The sequence below is a fragment of the Rhineura floridana genome, chromosome 9 (genome assembly GCF_030035675.1).
Source record: "Rhineura floridana isolate rRhiFlo1 chromosome 9, rRhiFlo1.hap2, whole genome shotgun sequence".
Taxonomy (NCBI): domain Eukaryota; kingdom Metazoa; phylum Chordata; class Lepidosauria; order Squamata; family Rhineuridae; genus Rhineura; species Rhineura floridana.
In genome coordinates, this window is record NC_084488.1 from 31,040,646 (window position 1) to 31,062,591 (window position 21,946).

General features: G+C 42.3%; 1 protein-coding gene across 1 annotated transcript; it reads left to right on the forward strand.

The window, feature by feature from the left end:
- Positions 1-1,522: 1,522 nt before the first annotated feature.
- Positions 1,523-4,016, forward strand: LOC133364097 (uncharacterized). The gene is made up of 2 exons (XM_061584171.1): positions 1,523-1,599; positions 2,438-4,016. Exon 2 carries the CDS (start codon positions 3,201-3,203, stop codon positions 3,849-3,851), a length of 651 nt encoding a protein of 216 aa, XP_061440155.1. The 5' UTR covers positions 1,523-1,599; positions 2,438-3,200; the 3' UTR covers positions 3,852-4,016.
- The last annotated feature ends 17,930 nt before the right edge of the window (positions 4,017-21,946 follow it).

The following is a 21,946-nucleotide window of genomic DNA, read 5'->3' on the forward strand; positions in this document are numbered from 1 at the left end:
CTTATGTAAGCCGTAACACAAAAAAGTCTGTATATGCGGAGGGGGGGGGACCTGTGGCCCTCCAGATGTTGCTGGGCTACAACTCCCTATAATCTTTGACCATTAGCCATGGTGACTGGGGTTCCCTACTCCTGATATGCACAATACCGGCTGCGATCTTCTACATTATTACCTGGGAGTCTTTGGACTCAATGGGACTTTTGACTAGAGATGTATAGGACTGTGTTGGAAGTGATCTTTCAAAAAAGTCTTGCTACAATAAGAGTGGTTCATGGAAGAAATTTCTTCATAACCTTAATTTATTTGAAAGCAATGGTTCTAATTGATCAGAAGTGCTCATTCTAAAACAATAGACTTAATTTTCTACTGCCCTCAACCATCCCAGATTCTCCTGCAGTATTCAGTGATTTTGCCCTCTCTCCATGTCCTGCCCAGAGCCCGAGACACAAGACGGAGGCGACGCTTGGTTTAATTCCTGTTTTATTAGGGTGATGGTTACATCCAAAGCAGTGCACTTCAGAAGCCTGTCTACTCTAGCTCACTACTGTCCCTAGCTAAGCTACCTAAACAGTCTCTGCAGCATGTTGGGAGAGCTGACTCAGCGCTGGAGTCTGGGTAGGCACCTGCTTAAGTAGGAAAGGTCTTCACCCATAACCGACGGCTCCTCCGCAGTTCCACCCTCTGGGAGTCCCGCTTCTCGTGCCTTCTCATATGAGGTGAGGGGGGGGCAAGCCTCCGATGGCTCATCCGACAGTGGGGTTTCGCTAGGTGACGGTGCAACCTCAGGGAGAGGGAAACTGGTTGGTGGGGAAGCGTTTGAAGTGCCAGGTGGGGATTCTGGCGTGAGTGGGGCTGGCACGCGTGGAGAGTCGCTTCCCAATGGCTCAGATGGGGAACTCGCAGACGGGGCAGGATCTGCCTCGGCAGGAGGGATGGACGAGGAAGTCTGTGGGCTGACAGAGCCCCCCCCTCCTATAACATCCCCAGGGGCCTCATCCTCATCTGACTCCTCTCCCTGATCTAACTCCCCTTGTGCCTGGGGTGCAACACTCCATTGCTGCTCCCAATCCCCTTCAGAAAACCTACATGGTGCCAGATACAGCCCTAGAGGGTAGGACTAAATATATAATGGATTCAAGTTATAGGAGGGCAAATCTTAGTTGAACATTATGATATGCTTTATGATGTAAGAGCAGTTCGGCAATGAAATCAGTTACCGGGGGCTAGGTAATTATCTAGATGGGTTCTCCCTCACTGGAGGTCTTCAAGCAGATGTTGGGCAGTCATATATTGGGGATGCTCCAACTCTAGATTTCCTGTATTAATCAGAAGCTTGGACCACATGGCACTTCCAACTCTATGATCCTATGTCTTTCTTCCTTCAGACCTCTCCTCAAAACCCACTTTCCCCATGAAATCTGTTTGTGCCTGACTAAACTGAAGCCAACTTGCATGGAAGTGCATTTGCTGACATCCAACATTTCCTTCTTGCCTCAAATTGGGATCTCTCCCATCAGTACAAGCACAGTCACACGTGAAGGGATCACCATAGGATCTAATGGAACTATTTGCTCCCTTCTTGTCTCCATCCCCTCCCTGGTGAGTATGTGTTATAATGCAGAGGACCCAACCTTGCTTATCTATAGTCTGTGAAATGGCTCCAGAACTCCCATCAGTCATTTTGCAACCTAAGCAACAGAATGTTTCTACCATGAAAGGAAAAACGCCTGATATGAAAAGTTTCTCAAGGCTGGCTAGTTCAAGTTTTAAGTTAAAAAAAAGTCAGGGGCTCCACATGCATCTGGTTTAGAAATCCAGTGTATACGTACTTTGGACTTTCACATTAATACCGAGAGAGAAAAGATTACCAGAGGAGTGGCTGTGTGGGTCTGGTGCAGCAAAAACCACACTGTTTTGTGGCATCTTAAAGACTAACACACTTTATAATGGCATAACCCTTCATGAACTAGAGCCCACTTCATCAGATATATGCCCTTTGATCCTAAGTTTTCAGGTATATATACACACATGGGTGTCAAAGAGGGAAGTGTAAAGGTTGGCATTAAATGGCAAAAAGTACAATCTGAAAACTATAGAAAAAAGGAGGAAACTTCAGATGATGCTACAGTGCACCTCAGATGAAATTAATTTCAGCACAGTCCACCTATCCATTTGTTGATTCTGCTAGGCCAGGCTTCACCAACCTGTTGCCCTCAAAAATATTCTATACTACAGCTCCAGTCATTCCTGACCATTGGCCATGCTGGCTGGATCTGATGGGAGTTGGAATCCACCAACAGCTATATGAAATTTTACAATGCAGTTTTAAGATGTATAATTGTATTAAAATTGCTGGATTTATTTATAGTTTGATCATATTTTATATCAACTTGTTTTTAATGTTTGCTTTTACTGGAATTCTTAATAAATATTTTAGATTGCGGACTTCCGGGAAGGGTGACTTAGCCTGTGCCTGCTTTTGAGACGGGCTCCTGCCTCAAAAGAAGCTTATTCAGATATATCAGTCAGTTTTTTCTTTTTTTTTTGACTGATTAAACTTCTCCCGGGTAGGGAGAAACGAAGAGATTAACCTCAAAGCCTATTTTTGTTGGGACGACCAGATCTCATTAATTTATGGGACGAGGTCCAGCCGACGAAGGTGGGACGGATTTTCAACAGCAAGCTCTATCTGTTAAAGCGAACGTTCATCTTATCTTCTAAGAGAGAACGCACTAACAGGCAAGCACCCTTCTTTCTATATTTTTCTTTTACTTGACTTAAATTGTTGCTGTTTAAAAGAGATTTGCCAGATTGATCAGTTTTTGACATCTCACTGGGGAGCCATAACTTCTCTCTGCTACGCACTAATTAATAGCTTATCTCTGTTTTTGTTGCAAAAAGCTGTCCTGGATTTGCATTCTAAAGATATACACAGAAGAGGGATTTCTATTCCAGATTTTTATTTTGAAAAATATTATACTGTTTTGAGACTACTCTCTTTTTGGTCTATTTTATTTTGACGAATCTGTTTCTTGACGATTGCCATTAATTGTTTCGATCCTGGGAACTGCATTTTGTTTACTTAACTATTGGAGAGATAAGGCTGTCTGCTCTGTTTATACTGTGATGTCACCAAGTTTGGAGTATTAACCCAATTGTTGCTGAAATAAGAAGTGGTTTTCCTATATTTTTCTTTTAAAATGGCAATTAAGAAAGTGGCTGAAAATCTGGAAATAACTATGTTTCAGAAAATAATGGATGAGATTGAGATAACGAAAATTGAATTGAGTAAAATGAAGCAGGAGATTAAAGATATAAGGGTCCCTGTGAGAGAGGTGACCCTGGAAGGGGTCCCTGTGAGAGAGGAGACCCCGGAGATTGGAACAGGGGTCCCTGTGAGAGAGGAGACCCTGGAGACTGGAATAGGGGTCCCTGTGAGAGAGGAGATCCCGGAGATTGGAACCAACGTGGAACAGGAACAAGATTTGGAGTCTATGGACTTTAGAAATAAAATCTATTGTTTGGAACTCAATGTTATCTCTGAAGAAATGAATGAAGATTCTAGAGATAAAGTTATCAATGGCATGGATAATCTTCTGGACTGGAATGATGTGATGGAGCCCAATATAGAGAAAATCTATGGAATTAACTGCAGCCATGTGACAATGGAAAAACTTTTAAGAGATGACCCAATGTATTTTGAAAAAAAGAACAGAGATATGATTTTACAGCAGTATTTCAGCAACCTATTCAGAATGGATGGCAAGAAAATATTTGGGATAGAGGTAATTCCCATCAGACTCTTACTATATGACTATGGCTTTGACAGCAAGATTATTATGGAATACTGATAATGGAAGATTGGATATTGAAATTACTGGACTTAACAAGACTACTGAAGATGGAAGATGGAAAATGGAACTAATAGAGATAATAGAACAATGGCTACTGAAATTATTGAACCTAACAGATTCTGATGTGATGGATTAATTGAAATGTTTATTTTGACTATGGTTATGACAATAAGATTATCATAATTAGTAATGAGATGGATTAATCGATATGCTTATCTGGAAAAAAAAATTGATAGATATATTTCTTAAAGAATTGAAACCTCTCTTTGACTTTTTGTGGAAAGAATAAAGTAATGTTTATGAGATTTGATGATTAAGTAAGATAACTACTGGAGGAAAGTGATTTTATAATATGACTTAAGAGACAGGATTGTTATATATTATAGACTTATAACTGATTTGATCTTTGACAAATGGGAAGTCAATATTTTACTCTTTATTTTTTATTTTTGTTTTTTTTTTCTTTTTTTCTTTTTGTTTAACTATTTTTGATTTTGTTTTTTGTCTTTGAATGTTTTATGATTCTGTCTTGTATGTTTTATGAAAATCTGAATAAAAATTATTGAAAAAATAAATATTTTAGATTGCAAACCGCTTATAGGTTTTCCGTTGAGTAAGCAGGATACACATCTTGTTGAATGAACAGAACAGAACAGAATAGAAAGGGATCAGGACTCTGGACAGAACACAGTGGAGGTGAGGGCAAGGCTAAGCCAGCAAGTGGGGAAGGGCATCTGGTTTGCTTGCAGAAGTTCCCAGGGGCAATCCCCAGCATCTCCAGGTAAGGCTGGGAGAGACCCCTGTCTGAAAAGTTGGAGATACATTGCCAGTCAGGATAGACAATACTGAGCTAGACAGACCAATGGTCTGACTCTATATAAGGCAGCTTCCTATGTTCCTATGGATAACCTAGGGTGTTGTTTCACCACTGGATGGAAGCCTACTGAGGGCCTAAATACTGTTGCAGAAGGGTATGCAGTCTTGGGGCTCCAGCTCCCGAGAGGAGATCCAGAACCAGAGAAGCAGCTCTGGTTCTGAGGCATGGAAACATCTCCTGACATACCCATTGCTGCTTCTGGAACTGGCAGAGAGTGAAAGCAAGATGCCAGGGCTTGAGGGAGTTTCTGGGGAGGAGATGTTGCTATCCAAGGACATCATCAAGGAGACATTCTCAGGGACAGCCAATAGTGGAAGCAAGGTCTATGGTGGTGCAACTCCCCCGTTGTCCGTGGTAGTCTCTGCAGGAGAGCATATCCCAATAATTGTATTCTGAGATGGACAAACGGTCTTCTCTCCTACAGTCTGAAGATCCTCTGTGCACCAAGACTGCTTCAGTGAAAAGATTTCAGAGTTCAGTTCCTGAATCATGACATCCACATCTCATATCCCCTCCCCAGTTGGTATGCACATGTTTTTAAAGTCCATGATGTATTGCTTACTCCAGGTATATGTTTTTACCACTCTACAGGTCAGTAATGGATAAGTGACCTGGTAGCTTTTCCCCATTATGTTCCATGGAGAGGAGAGTGTCTGTACCAGAACGTTAACCATACCTACCCATCCTTCCCTTGCCATTCTTCTCCTGTGAGCCGATAAGGATGACTGAGGGCCTTTTAGCGTGTTTTACATCAAAGGCTGATGAAGGGTTCTGACAGCCTGGCTGTCAGTGCTATAAATAAACCATTAATCACACTGCCATTCCATGGGACAAACCTTTCCCAGAGGGCATGAACCTTCTACAGGTCACTAATATAAACCACATCTTCCCTTGTCCAGAAGTGAATTAGTGGGGTAGCTCTAATGTCAGTGCTCTCAAGGTGGGCTTGCTCCATGTCAGGGTGACAAGCCGGTTTTAACATACAGGTCAGTGTCATGATCCATGTGATTATGCATGGTCTGTTAACAGAGGGGGGTTCAGTGAATAAAATAAATGAAGATTAAGTCCCGTGGATTTTTGCACAGAAGTGTTGTGGTTAAATGTTATACAATCTGTTTTATACACACACGCTATACAGAATAAAAATTAAGGGCATATAAAAAAGTATTTCTAGTAAAGAAATAATAAAACCTTTATCACGGTGAGTCTCCTCAAGTCAAAAAGTATTTAAGTCATTGAGAGCAAAACAGAAACATGATAAAGCTGTGCATTTTTTTAAAAAAGGACTTCTTAAAATTTAAATTAAATGTTGAAGTTTTACACAATTAAGATGATAATGAGATAACAGAATCACCACCATTATAGAAATTTTTAAAAAGCATCGTTACACCTTAATGATGAACACATTTGTTGTGGAATATGTTGTGGATGAGAATCTACTTTGTTACTCCCTCTTGTCCATGAGAACTTAACTGCAACAAATCTGTTAGTCATTAAGGTGCCACAGGCCTCTTTTTATGCATTTGCTATAAGAGACTACTGCAGCTACATCCCCCCACCCCTGAATGAATCACAGAAATATTGTTCTATTGACTGACAGAGATGGGAGAAGTACTACAATCCTGGAAACCAACAGGAGGGTGGCCAGTCATGCTAGCCCCTTTAATCCAGGCCCTGGTGACAAGTATCAGGATTTGATGGGGTGGGGGGAATGGGACCCTCACTTATGGTTCTCTTACTGCAGCTCTTCACTGTTGCCCGAATTCGTTCCTCATACCTCTTTGCCCCACCTCTTTGCTCAGAGAGGAGGAACCTCTGATCTAAATGTTGTTGGGCTCCTGTCATGTCTGACCACTGAGCATGCTGGGTGTCACTGGAGCCAGGAGTGTAAAACATCAGGAGGCCATCAGGTTAGGTAAAGCTGATCTATACACGGAGAGGCACAATTTCCCTGTGTGATGCATTTGCCCATTGGATTACACGTAGAAGTTGTTTCTGGTCTTCCTTTCTGCAGTTTAACCCATCTTCATGATAAATCTTTTCTTGATGGAAAGAAAGAACCAGACAGGTCCCTTCTTGCCACTACACAGACTGTGTTGAATACTCACCAGCTTCTTGGTGGGGACCAAAGATGTGCTTCAGGGATGCAAAAGCTTCCAAATCTTCCCCCCTTCCCATGTTTACAATATGTCATTTCCCCACTCTGCTGCTGCGTCAGCACAATGGGGTGTGTGTGTGTCTTCTTATAGGGAACGGACCCTAGGAGAAAGGTGATCTCATCTATTCTCAATCTGGGTCTGTCCAACACAATTTTGAAGTAATCGCAAAGAGACAAAGAAGTGAACAAGGACAGACAAGTGGGTTTTTTTTTAGTATGCATACTAAATATTCACCTTCAGAAGCAAAGGAGCAAGGGGGTTGGTCTAACGCAACTGATGTCTCCTCTGGGAACTGCACTGGATGTGTTAAGAGAATTGCCACCACCATTGCAGACCTTAATCAATTTAACTGGTTGGGTCTGTTTTTAGTCTTACAAATGAAACATAATCCTGCAGAGTATGACGTTTTTACACCAGCCAGTTTTGTTCAGCTGAAATCTGTCTAAAACAACACTATTAGTCTATTTAAATTAGGGCTGTCAACTCATTAAAGGAAGGCTATAGCTCAGTGGTAGAGAATCTGCTTTGCATGCAGAAGGTCCCAGGTTCAATCCCCGGCATCTCCAGGTAGGACTGGGAATGTTCCCCATCGGAAACCACTGCCCATCAGGGTAGACAACGGTGAAACAGATGGCCCACAGGTCTGACTCAGTATAAGGCAGTTTCCTAAAGTCATCCAGTTGATTCACCATTTAATGACTTAAAGCAAAGCCAGATGAATTCAAATTATTTTATATATTACCAATATTTCACCAGAGATTAAGAATATTTTGTCCTCAAATTACCTCTTGGCGATACCTGTACTTATACCTGCTTGCATTTTTTGGTACCCAAGCGTGCTCTCTATTCTAGGGGAAGAGGGGACTCCCCTAACTGTCATTCAGTTGTTCCTAAAAGCTTACTTGACAGATTTTCTATGATAATGCTTTAGAGGGTCATGAATGCATATCTGCCCCATGTCTACTAAGTATAGGTTGTGTACATGTGTGGTTTGTGAAACCCAACCCCTTGAAAATGGGATAGGTGGGAGTAGGATTATTACCTTATTGTGCATGTATACAGCCTGTGTCATATTGCCTTACATATGCATCAAGTTGCTAATGCTCTGTAACTATAATCAGAGACTTTATACACCCTCCATTCTTCAGCATGTCAACAAGCCTCCAGATTATGAAATATCAGGACACAAAAACTGAGTACAAAAACACTCCTCTACACTCAGCCAAAATGGATTTATTACCGGGGCTTACCATTCAATGTCCCAGGAGAAACCGATTCTGGTTTTCAAAAGCAGGGTATGTGACAATTAACAATTTAATAATTTCTTCTCTTTCCAGAGTTCAGGGATGAGCGCAGATCCTTAGGTAGCCAAAATTGCACTAGTAGATTTACATCCAAGAAGGAGCTATCAGTTTGGCTGGGGAAACCCCAAGATTTACTGAAGTACAGTTTTTTGTTTTAGAAAATGAAGGGACGAATCTCCCACCTACCCTCACCAAAAAAACCCATGTGAAATGCATATGCTTAATGGTCACAGATTACTGGGGGAAGGGGGGCAGAAGACCAGGGAGAAAGAGGAATGGAGGGACTAGAAACCTTTGGAGGAACAGTCTGCTCTGCAACTTTTTGTTGTTGCAAGTCTCACTTGTAAAACATAGGTTTCACTTTGAAATCATGGGGTTGTATTCAATGGAGATCTGCTCATGCAACGGGACTTCCCCTTTCTCTCCTGTACCCAGGGGTCCGCCCATATCTGTTCCAGAAGGTCCCCCAGTTTTCTGGAGCAGATTTTCAGGATGTGTAGGAGAGACACGCAGTTCTGTTGCACACGCAGAAGACTGTGAGTGGAAAAGCAGCATTGGATATGGCTACTATCTTTAAAGATTTTTCTTTTGAATAACTTTAACAACAAAAAACCCTTACATCACTCACTCAAACCTTGCCACGTAGCCCTTTGCATACATAGGTATATGTAATATGTTAGATAATATTAATGTAAGAATGTTACTGTAGAGGACAAATCAGCAGATTTGAAATGTTAGAATTTCAAATCGTCATAAACAGGCTTTTGAATTATGACATATTTTCAAAATCCTCCAAGAAAAATAAAATGTAACAAAGTTTCAAAGTTAGAAGTGCTAAATTTGAAATGTGAAAAGATTTTTTTTTAAATCCTAACAGAAAGGTATGTGTCTGTGCACTTATATTTCCAATAAATAAGGTTTGTAGTAAGATGGGGAAGTCAGCAATAAATCAGAAGAGCTGTTACGGCATTTCAAACCCAGGTTCCATATAAAAAGATTTGTGAGGCAGGCGTGGCAAATGATTCCCTGTAGATTTGATTGGGTCAAAACCAAAGAGGACCATCAGAACCGTAACCCTTTCTCTCTGAATCAAACTGACCCTTAATGGCTCTTCAAGTGAGCTGGGCTGTCTAGGGTCACAGATCCCGCTAGAGTAAATACAAAGCACTGAGGTGGGTCTTCAGGAGGTCACTCTGTGGCAAAGGCTACGTGTAGCTAGTTTTTAAAACTGTCTCTCTGTTCTGAACCAAGGCTTCCTTCCAAGCACTAGTACTCTCATTTGGTTACTTGCATCTGTGCAGCCAGTACGTGTTCCTGTTCTATCTTGATTCTCAAAAAGCAAAGCAGCCATCTTTATGGAGTAGCCAATGTTTAGCTGCTGAACTCTAATGCCCACCATCCTTGACCATTGGCTGTGCTAGCTGGGACTGATGGGAGTTGTAGTCCAGCAGCATCTGGAGGGCAACACATTGACAACCTCTGGTCTCAAGGCATATCATGGCCAAAGGTTAGGAAAACTGGCCCAGTAAGTTGCATGGACCAAAGGCCACCCAGAAACCATATGTAAGCTGCTCCAAGTTCTTTCAGGAAACAGTGGAGTACTTACTTGCTTAATAAATAAGTAAAGGGCATGTCATCCTCAGTATCTTACCGCTAGCTGAGGACATCCCTATACCAGCAGACTGCTGGCGGCCAGAGGAATGACTCCATGTATATTGTAGTAGGGTTGAGGGTTTTGTTGTTGTTGTTTGTTTTTGCTTTGCATCGCCATTGAAGACATCAAAGTGATCTATGCCCTTTGATTTCCTTTGATCTGTCTGTCTGAGTTGCCTTTGTTTCACTGCGGAGGCTCAGACTGCTTCGTACTTTGGAAAGGCAGAGAGAGATACTCTGTATTTGCTATCAGGGGATAGTTGTTTCTGTCTGTCTTACTCAAGAACAGCCTGCTAGATCAGGTTAGTGGCCCAGCTAGTCCAGCATCCTCTTCTCCCAGTGGCCAACCAGATGCCAATGGGAAGCCCAAAAGCAGAATCTTACTTCACCTTCTGGCCTTAGGAACGTTCATAAGGGGACTGTGAGAGAACTTTCTGGGCTCTTGGGTTCAGGTACAAAATGACAAAAGTATTCAGTGTTGTTACTGGACCTATTGGTAAGCTTTATGCTCACATTTTGATGTATTTTAAATGAGAATTGTTAATTGTTGTTTTGTTAGTGGTATGTTGCAGTGGTATTACAACTTCTGTTATGTGTTATGGTTATGTATTATCAGCGTAGACAATTTTCTGTGAACTGCTTTGAACAGAAATATATTTGGGGAAAATGTGGATATAATGCACTATATAAATTAACAGATACTGACTATGATTAAAGGCTCAGTACGGATGAAGTTCATAGATCTTCAGCAGCCCTCCATGATTTTTATAACCTTTCTCTACATTTTAGAGTATGGTTCTGTACCTCTTACCTCAGAAACCATGGAGTGAGATTCATCCTTTTTCTACCCAGCCTCTGGATAGAGATTTAAAATCCTGCAGGCAGCATTAGGTTAAAATATAGACTGAACTAGCCAACATCAACTGGCTATTCAGCATCAACTGATTATTCAAAGGGGTATTAGCAATAAACATCCTTCTTTAGCTAAAGGGCAGTAAATGCTGTCCTTCAGACAAGAAGTGTAAATCTTTGCTGCATATTGCTAGCCAGATTAAATGGGTATCTTATTGTTAGAATAAGCAAACTTGCATGTTCCCTTGTAAAAAGGGAGATGTTCCCTTTAAGGGATATTTTGGGGGATATCCCTATGTACCTGTTTACTATGATGTAACTTCCTAATGGGTGGGGTTAGTTACCTGGCTTCCTCCTCCTTTGTCCTGGATATTAGCAGATTCCTGCATATCCACCATTGCTACTACTTTTTACCCCTGGGAGAGGCAGCATGGAAGATGCTCTTTCCTGAGAGCATCATTACCAAAGACGAATGGACTCCTAATATTTCCATCTAAACTAGAGCCTATGTTTCCTGAACATATGAAAGGTCATGAGTAAACATTCTTTATCTTTTTACCTAAGAAGATTGTCTCTGTCATTATTTGTGTCTGCTTGCGTTTATATCTCTGCTAAGAAATAGGATGACGAAACTGTTCCTATTTCATTTTTAAAATACCAAACACTTATTGTATTGTTCTGTTAGAGCAGCATTTTCCAGCCTGCGGGTTGTGAAGCCTGTGCAAGTGGGTCACAGGCTTTATAAGTCAACCCACAATAATGATTGCTGTATGATGAATACCTCTTACAACCTTTTGTTTTGTTGGCACATTATAATGCCATGTTGACACTTAGAACTGAACGTCAGAAAGGCTCAAGTCTTAATATTTTTAACACTTGGGAACTACTCTCTGAGGTAAAGTAATTTTTTGCTTGAATGCCTCAAATAACGTTTATAAAGTAGGAAAACTTGCAGATAAAATTGCAGAGCGAGTGGGTATTATTATTCCCCTCCCACTGGAGGGGAAGCAAGATGGCGGTGGCGGCAGCAGCATGAGCGGGTTCCTGCGAGGGAACCAGAAGGCGGCGGCGACGTCGGCAGCGGGAGGATGAGTGCGAACGAACAAACAGCCCAGGCATGTACAGGCTGAGCGAGGGTTACCTCACCTTCGCCCCCAGGATGTCGGTGCACAGCCTGCTCAACAGCGTCTTCTCCTGCTTTTCCTCACCGGCAGCTGGTGCCTCGCTCTCCTCCTCTTTCAAGAACCTCTCCAAGTGGAGGCTCTGCCAGACCTGCAGCCAGACCTAGCCGTTATCGGCTGCTCTGGCGGGAAAGAGGCAGCTGAGAGCTTGGTCCATGCTCCCCAGGCCAGGGTGGTGGGCAGCCCTTCGGTGGAATGCTTGGTGGCCTTTTCCTCGTGCACTCTGCTATGCCCAGCTGGAGGGGGGGCGCTGCAGGGAGCCTTCTCACTCTCCACGCCCAGCACCCTGCTGGATGAGTCATCCTCGGGCAGCTTCCACTTCGACTACGAGAGCTCTCGAGGTGGCTCCAGCAGAGGAAGGGCCAACATCTGCCCAGCAGTCATGCCTCCGCCTACACAGTGTGCAAGTCTGAGGCAGCCATCAAATTTTATGGCAATTTCCACCCATCTAATAGAGCTTCACGTTCTGAAGTGGCACGACTCCCTCTTCCAGGTCATGGCAGAGAGACACAACATGTACCAGTGCCTGGTGGAGAGCTGTCCGGAGAAGTTTAAGAGCAGCAAAGACCGGAAGGAGCACTTGGTCAAAGTTCACTGCTACCCTTCTGATTTTTGCTTTGTGATTTGTTAATGTGTTTTATTGGAAGTTGTAACTGCTGCTTTTTGTAAATTGTATTGTTTTTATTAATGTATTTTTATATTTGTGTTTTTTTGTAAGCCGCCTTGAGGGCCTTTTGGCCAAAAGGCGGGGTAGAAATAAATAATAACAACAACAACAATAAAATGCATGAAACTAATGGGTGCCAAAGACCTATAATCCAAATTTCAAGTGACAATAAATTGATGGGTCACCATACCAAGTAAATTTGGACTTGTGGGTCACCAAAGGGATTTAAACCACTGACTGTCAGGAAGCTAAACAAAAAACTTTAACGTCTCTCTTAAGCAAGGACAGAGCAGCAAGAGGCAACTGTCAACTCCATCTAGATACCATTAAGTCGAGTGCCACCTAGTGACTAAACTCTATAATGACATTATCCAACTCTCATCTTTAGTTTCAGGAATGGCTTTCCTGCATTCAACACTGATTCAGTAATTTGGCTTTTACTTCTAGCTTCACTTACACTACAAATATGAGTCACATTCTAAAAATAAATAGAATGGAATATGGGCCTTGCACCACCATGGTTTGGTTCACCTTTCTTTTAATAGCTAGACGACACCAGCTAACAATCTCAGCCATATCACTTGTCTGCTTTTCCCTATTGTCTTTCCAGTCACAGATGTGCAGTTCACAGATGTGCTTCACAATCATATCTGATAACTGACTTTACCTTCTTTACTCTTACCAGGGACTATCCACCCTTTTTTCTCTCAGCCCTGTTTTGTGAGAAGCACTGGGAGAGGCAGCTGCAGTAGCCACCAAGTTCCTTATCCCCAATGCCTCTCGGCCCTGCCTCTGACATAAAAGGATACTGGGGTGGGTCTCAGGGACACTGGAGGTAATGAAGATAAAGACCTCCCCCAAGGACTCCTTCACACAGCACGTAGTTAAACTATGCAATTTGCTCCTAGAAGATGTAGTGATGGCCACAAGCTTGAATGGCTTTAAAAGAGGATTAGGTAAGTTCATAGAGGATACGGCTATTAATGGCTACTAGCCACAATGGCTATGTTCTCTCTCTACTATCACAGGCAATATGCTTCTCAGTAACAGTTGTTTGGAATCACAGGTGAGGTCAATGTTGTTGTACTCAGGTCCTCCTTGCAGGTTTTCCTTAGGATTCTGGTTGGACACTGTGAGAAAAGGATGCTGGTCCAGATGGACCTTTCGTCTGATCCAGTAGAGCTCTCCTTATGTTCTTAAGATAGTCAGGTGTGGCTGCGGCCTCCTGGTGCAGTACTGAGCCATGAAAAAAACGCAACAAGAAGGGAGCCAGGTGGACCCTCCAGAGCATGTGTCCCACCATGATGGCTGAAGATGCAGGTCTGCCATTATTATTTCAGTGAGAATTTAGAGCAACGCTGTACAACTAGTGACTCTTCAAGCTAAACACAGCTCACCAGCCAATTATGGTAGCCCACCAGGAGCTCAATAAATCCATTTGGGCTGCCTTCCTGGGAATGCAAAAACAGGGGGTGTTTGTCAGGCACCTGGCAATTCATGACTGGTGGGCTGTGGTTGACTTGGTGATTCACAAGTTATCCTGGCCTGATTTTAGTGGCAGTGTTTCCAAATTTCATCTTCTGACACACTTTCTGCTGTGGTTTAGCATTAAGTAGTTAATGGTGTTTGAAGAGGAAGATGAGGGATTTTTTTCTTATGCTATAAACTTTTAACAAAATATTTAATGTTTCATCAAACACTCTTTATAAAAAAGAAGACCCTTAGTATCTAGTTTAGGTTTGCACAAAGACAAAGATTTTCCAACACAATATGTTTTAGAAAATTCATACAAATGTAGCATAGTATGCATATTGGCCAGATTTCTACAATGAAAATGGAAAGTTTTGATAACATAATTTTATTTTGTTTTATTTATGTATTTTAACTAATTTTTAGTCATTTTTCTATTTTATGTAGTTGTTGCTTTGAAACTTTTTTTGTGTAAAGCAATGAATAAATGCTAATGCTAATAATGATGATGATGATAAAAGTTCAATGGTAACTGTGTCAGTGGGATTTGCTTCTGATGGTGCATAGAATTCTAGCTCCAATACCTTGAGAGGTATTCACCTAAGTTCTACTCAGAGTAGACCCATTGAAGTTAATGAACTTAAGTTAGTCATGTCCATGAACTTCAACAGTTCCACTCTGAATAGGACTAACATTGAATACCACCTTGAGGCTGTAAAACTATGCAAACTACCCTACCATTAAGTAGAGTGAGGCATCTGCCTCAGGCAGCAGATGCTGAGGGGTGGGGAGCAGACAGAACTTAGTATGCCATGCTGTCTGCCCTGTGCCCTCAAAGGTTGCCCTCAGGTACTGTCCCATCACCAATATTGGACTAAGACTGAGCTGCTAGTCTGTTGGAATGTTGGGGGGGGAGGTGGCATCTTCTTGCCCTTTGGCTCAATCAGCAAAATGTTGTGGGCCAGCCCTGGCAAACTTACTCTGAAGTATTTATTTATTTATTTATTATTTGATTTACATCCCGCCCTTCCTCCCAGCAGGAGACCAGGGCGACATCCCACCATGTTAAATGCAGCTTCCTTCAGAGTAATACAAACATGCAGAGAGTTTGGCTGAAAGACTGCCATCTTAAGAACTTTTACTAGGAGTAAACCACTGAATGCAATAGGACTTATTTGCAAGTAATCATTGACAGGATTTTACTGCTTGAATTCAGTGTTGCTCCACCAAAATAAACTGATATTTTGCCATTGACTTCCATGAAGGGTGAGTTAAAGATAAATTAAAAATTAAAATAAAATCCTATCGTTTAGCAACCTGAAGAAATCAAAATTTGTCCTAAAAAGGCAATCATTCCAGCTGGTTGATCTGGTCCACTAGCTATCTGTAAAGAATCACCATTAATTTACTACAGTATATTTAGAGAGAGAGAGAGAGAGAGAGAGAGAGATTTCATTGCACTACTGTAGCTTCAAACCCGTACTGTGTGTGTGGAGAAACTCAGTGAAATATCACATCTTATCAGGATGTGGTAAAGATGATCATAAAAAGGCATGCATAATGTACATATCACTGAGGCTTTTAACAAATCTGAAGGTTTCAGATGTTGCATCCCACATAGCTCTTTTGAGAAATCCCAGCTATATGCTATGCTGCAATATATAGATATATAAAATCAACACAACATATTTCAGTATGGAAAATTGCATGTCATCCACCAGAGCATTTTTAGCATCTAGAGTTGCACAGTTTGATCAGTTTAAATCTATATTGATTGCAAAATCGTGTGATCATTTGGTAGGAACCAGTGAGAGCAAGTATTAAACTGGAAGCTGGACTTTAAGTGTACACTTATTTATATTTCAAAGCTATTTTGGTTCTAGCATCTTAACAGTCACAGAATATGAAACAGAGAATGGTACAGATGGGTTTTTCTTCTTTCAGTGAGACATTGATTTCATTTATCAAACTCTAAGTTCTCATATTTCCATCTAATAGCCCAAAAGTGCACCTAACAGTGCAATTCTATTCATGTCTATTCAGAAATAAACTGAGTTCAATGGGACTTACTCCCAGGTAAATGTGTATAGGATTGCAATCTGCATGGACGTTTTGGTAATATCCAAATCTATTTAATCAGTTCATTAATTAATTGGCTAAATTGGAAGTACTTAGTTACAAATTTAGTATCTGGTGAGCAGCCCTAAATTCTCTTGTGCACTGTCTTTTAATCATTTATTCTGATAGATACGAATGTGGCCTGAGATGATGTCTAAGAAATAGCTATTGCTTACTTGGTTTTGGACTCACTATAAGACCACTTCACATTTCGGAGTAATTTTGCTAAATGTCACTTGCTGCCCCATGTTTACAATTTGCAGAGTGAAAAATAGATGCACAAAAGCACAAACTTGACCTAGAAGGACCTGGCATCTGATTGCCTACATCCTGGCTCATGGGTGAAAGATTGTATTGACTTCCATGGTCCTTTGCCCAGCTTGTAATTGATTTTTATTTCACCTCTAGCATTTACAAGTAGTGGTGCTTGGTGTTCATGGTAGACAGCCGGAAGAAGATGACAGAGGAAGAGGATGGTGGAGGAAGAAAGAAGGCCCAAGAAGAAGGCAGAGTGGCTCAGTAGCCAAAGACTTGCTGGGGTAGCTGAATCACTTGGCATAGACTGAAGAGACGATGAGAGGACCTGTCTACAGCACTGAGGGAGAAGTAGTGAGAGGCAGTTTGGAATGCTAGACTCTGGTGTCTGGCAGGAGAACCAGAGGACAGCAAAAACAGACCTGAGCTTCAATAGGTCCGCAGGGGCTGAAACAGAGGCTTCAACAAAAGTCTTCAGTGCTGGTGAGGCTTGGCTGGGGTGGAGTAAATACAAGGGCAATCTGGCAAAAGAGTTTCAAAATGGTAACTAATCGCTTCCTCAAAGCCCTCTTGGTTTTGTAATGGTGTAAAATAAGCTGCTGCCTGCAGCTTAAAGCAACAGAAACATTAACAAAGTGTATACCCATTTAAACAGACAGTACCATATTAAAGTAACCACATAAGCGACTGCGCTACATAATCCTGTAACGAATGAATATTAATATCTTTGTTACATACAGTAACTATATCTGACTGGCTTTATACTATGCTTATATCCCACAGTTACCGGAGTTACTGGAAGTCAAGGATTCAAAGGTGTAAGTGATATTAAATGGGGCAGTGGTACGGGTTTAGGAAAACCACTGGAGTGGAAATTGGTTTTTTTTAGTAGAATAAGTAAGGAAATGCTCCGTTTCCTGCACAGTGGCCATCACTAGTTCTTGTGGGAGCAAATTCCATAGTTTAACTATATGTTGTGTGAAGTACTTTCTTTTGTCTATTATGAATCTTTCAACATTTGGCTTCATTGGATGGCCCTGAGTTCTAGTATTTTGAGAAAAGGAGAAAAAAGTATCCTTTTCCACGCCATGCATAATATTATACCTCTGTCGTTTCCTCCCTGCTGTGTGTTTGTTGAGTGCAAGTTGGGAAAGGAATTGAAATATTGGGGGTGGGAAGGCAATGGAATGGCTTGCTGCAGGGATTGTTACAGCAGTAACAATGAGTTCTTCTCTTGCAGCGTGATGCGAATTATGAAACTTGCCTTGGACACTTACATACCAGCAGATCAAACACTGTGTTGCCTTTCGGTCTTGCTCTCCCCTTGTGCATTGCATAGGCTATCGACCCTTTTTTAAAAAAAATAAGTGGGGCATGTGTATTTATTCATATATGCACCTATAATCTTTCATTAAAACAAAAAAGCAGTAGCAGTTGGTGAGGTGGCATTGCTCATCTGGCTTCTCAACGTGGAGGTCACTGCTTGGCAACCAAGAAGCGGAGGGGGCAGCAGGCAGGTTGGTACGGTGCAGGCGCAATATTTGGAGCATCAGATTGACTCTACCTCTGGGCCTACACTGTGCTGATTTCGTTGCTACCTTGTCCCTCCTCCTCCTGGTTACTGACAGTGACCTTCGTGTTGGGAAGTCAGGTGAGCAATGCCACCCCACTCCACCATGCTCTGCCCCGCCTCTCCCTGCTGACTGCTACTGGGGAAAAAACTGTCGAAAACAGTTGGAAAACTACTTGGGGGATTGAAGGAATTATGTGTTCATAATATGGGAACTAGTGCCAATAGGTGCTTGTGATGATGAGCTTTCCCCCATTCAATGTGCAGAACCAGTCTTATTTTTTTGCAACAAAAAAAGGGAGCAGGACCAAATCACTGCTCTTGCCTCCTTGATGTCTGTGTGTTGACCCTGGAGATCTGCAAAGGGGAGCCTCTGCATGAGTACTAGATGTGCAGAGATAGTGGAGACAGGGCCAGCCAGGTGTACATCACCAGTTGGGTGTATGTAATCAGTAGTCCAACTGTGTGCTGTGTGGAGAAGTACTTCCATTTGTCTGCCCCAAATCTTCCAACATTCAACTTCATTGGATATCCACAAGTTCTAATGTTATGAGAGAGGAAGAAAAACTTTTCTCTATCCACTTTCTCCATGCCGTGCATAATTTTATACACTCCTATAATGTTGCCTCTAACTCACCTTTTCTCTAAACTGAAAAGTCCCAAATGCTGCAACCTTAAACATCTGTAGACAGGGCCCGCGCTAAAAGGTGGCCTGGCCGAGGGCCCGTGGGGCCACAGGAGCCCCTCGATAGGATGAGGGAGGAGTAGCACTCCCGCAATAGAGTACTGCCATGGATTGCAGTGAGAGAGCTTCCCAGCCGCCCACCCATTCACTGGCTCCACCTACCCATCTCTCCTGTCTTTTGTGGCTGCACGGGCTGTGTGCGCAGGGCTGCCATTAACCAAGATGGCAGCCAAGGTTTCTCTAAGGTGCTGATGCCCCTGCTGCCATCTTGGCTGATGGTAGTGATGCGCACGCATAGCACGCATGCGTGCCATCAACCAATATGGCGGGGGAAGCTTCAGCCCCTTAGAGAAACCTCGGCTGCCATCTTGGTTAATGGCAGCCCAGCATGCACAGCTGCAAAAGACAGGAAACACAGGTAGGTAGGGCATGTGTGTTTGTGTGTGTGCGTGCAGGCATGTGCGCCGGGGCCCAGGGCAAGCTGGTGCCCAAGGGCCCCCGCATGCCTGGCGCCTGCCCTGTCTGTAGAACACTGACTTCTTTCCATAGCGTTCTAGTTTTTGTTTTGGTCTGTTTTAAAGCACAAATCAAATATAGGAATGTTATTTGGGTTTAGCTGAAAAATAAGATTTTAATCCAGCTCATTGTTGCTGCACTTTGGAGAGGTTATCATTCTCTTCAATGCACTACTTTTCTTTATTTACTTTAAAAAAAAAACCCATTTCCCATAACTTACTAGTTAGGTTTTGCAGCAGTGGCTTTTCTGTCCTTGGCAAACCTTCTACTTATTTATCCTCTTCTAATGGAATTACTGGAAACACTGATGATCCATTAAGGATCTGCTAGTTTGAAGGGGTTTTTTTTAAGCAACGTGAGTGAATTAATGCAGCTGGAGAAGATGAAGTATGCCAAATTCATAAGGAAGTAAGCACATCGTCATCATGTAGCTCATACAGTCCTGTATTACAGGTTTCCTGTTTTAAAGTATCAGTGTTTAAATTTTGTAATTTACATTTTGTGAGTGACCTCATAGAAAGGGCTAGGTAACCCTGGAATGAGTCACTGTGCCTTGTGGTACCAAACTAGTGCTGTGCCAAAACCAATTTCTCAAAGCGTTTCTTCTTTGGTAAAATAGGATGCTATTTTTCTTCATTTGAAAGACACTTTAGAATTTTGGTGGGTGCAGCATTGACCTTACATATCACTGTAAGGTGGACAAGGATAGTGGGGTGTTTTTCTCTCCATTAAACATTTCTCCAGTGCTCTTCAGCCTACCTGGCTATCTGAACTTCTTCTTCTGAAAAAGCCCCATTGGAGAATTTACCTAGGCCTTCATGGGAAGGCAGAGAGGCTGGCTCCTGAGTGCCTGAGATAGGTGGGTTCACTGATTTTGTTTTTAATAGGTACCCCCTTTTACCTTTTTAAAATAATATTATCTTCTAAAAAATCTTTAAAGTTAAAAAGACTTCATGTTTTTAAATATCATAATCATCAACAACAACAGCAATGAACAGCTGTAAGGAGCATGGCAGACATCCTTCCCAGCTGCTCATGCTTACAAGAATGCCCAGACAAGGACATGGCTTTCAGGAAGCACAGGCACCCGGAAAGGCTGCAGAATGCAGAGAAGAGTATTTGCAGAGTGAATAAAAGGACACTTCCAAACCCCTTAGCCCCTTGAAAGTGCAATAAATGCAACCAAAATCCTGTTGTCCACCCATGAGAATTTTACCAATTTTTTCCTCTCTCCTTTGGTAGTTTTCTAACACAATTTCTTTTCTCGTCAACTGATTGAGAATGGTAAAAACCAAAAGAGACAACAACAACAAAACCCCACACAGAAGATATGTTCGACACAACACTACTTGGTACAAACAGATGGAAGAGACTGGCTAGCAGGAAGAGAAACCTAAAGGGGCAGGCTGGGTTAGCCTCACCAGCCCTCAAGGTTGACAGTACTAGTCAATTCCACTGGAAGTATGAAGGTGCCTGAATATAGATCTCCAGTTTGGTCCTCACTGTCATGTTATCAGTGCTATGCATGATCTTGCAGCACACAACCATCCATTTTGTAAATGTCCTGTAGGACCAACTCCGGTTTAGACTAGGTATGCTTATGAAGCTGTGGAGTCTAATCTTTGCCCTTAGAATGATTTTGGAGAAATTTAAAAAAAGAGAAAAAAGTTTTGAGGACAAAATGTTTTTCCCCTTTGTCAAACAAAGGAGCATTCTTTCAAAATCTGTTAGTAGGCTGAACAATTGGACTAAAAAAGCGCTGAGTTTATTTAGACTGGATAAAAACAAGATTCTCCAGTCAGGCAACAGTTGAGTCATAATTTGCATGAAATGAACACCAATTTTCAGATGAGGGAAAACAAACATTGAAAGTAAAAAAAAATCCTAATTATAGTCTAAGTGAGCATATTATGTAGCTTCATTTTACAGAGAAATCACATTTACGTGGCACAAACCAGATTCTTCTCTGGCTAATTGCTGATAGAATTCTATACATGACTGAGCCAATACAAATGGTAAGGGCTCTCAGATGTTTTGCTCAAAGCATAGAGTAGTACCATGTGAAAGTTCTTTTCAGCAGCAAAAGGCCTATAACAATTAAATGAGGGCTGAGAAACCTGTGGTATGGGGAGCATCTGAAAAATATTGCTGGACTACAACTCCTATCATCTCCTGACCATTGATCATGCAGGTGACAGTTGATGATGGGGGCTGGAGTCCAATACAATCTGGAGGGGCACAGCTTCCCCATCCCCAATTTAAATCAGTCTGCATGGACTTGAAGATAGACGATTCTACAATGATGCTCAGTTGGCTAATTGTTTTGCATCTTCTTTAGGAAGCTTGGAGGAAAGGAGCCACAGAGGGTCTGCAGGGGGAGAATGTGGATCCAGATCCAGTGACCAAGTCAGGCAGCAGAAGGCCGGTGGAAAGGGTGGTGATTGTGGCAGTGAATCCACTGCAGTGCACTCATTGCAGAACAACTGCTGCATGACTTTACATAGGAAGCTGCAGGGCCAGCCCCAGGCATGCCAGGGCCCTTGGGCACCAGCCTGCCCCGGGCCCTGGCACTCCCCTTCTGCGATTCGTGGCAGAATTGGTACCACGGATCGTAGGGCGGGAAATCCCAAGCCGCCCGCCATTCCCCCATTCTAATTACCTTTCTCTGTGCTGTTTTTTTGGCAGCGCACCTGCATGTGCAGATTTGCCATCAATCAAGATGGCAGCCGAGGTTCCCCTAAGGGGCTGAAGCTTCTGCTGCCATCTTGGTTGATGGCAGCAATGC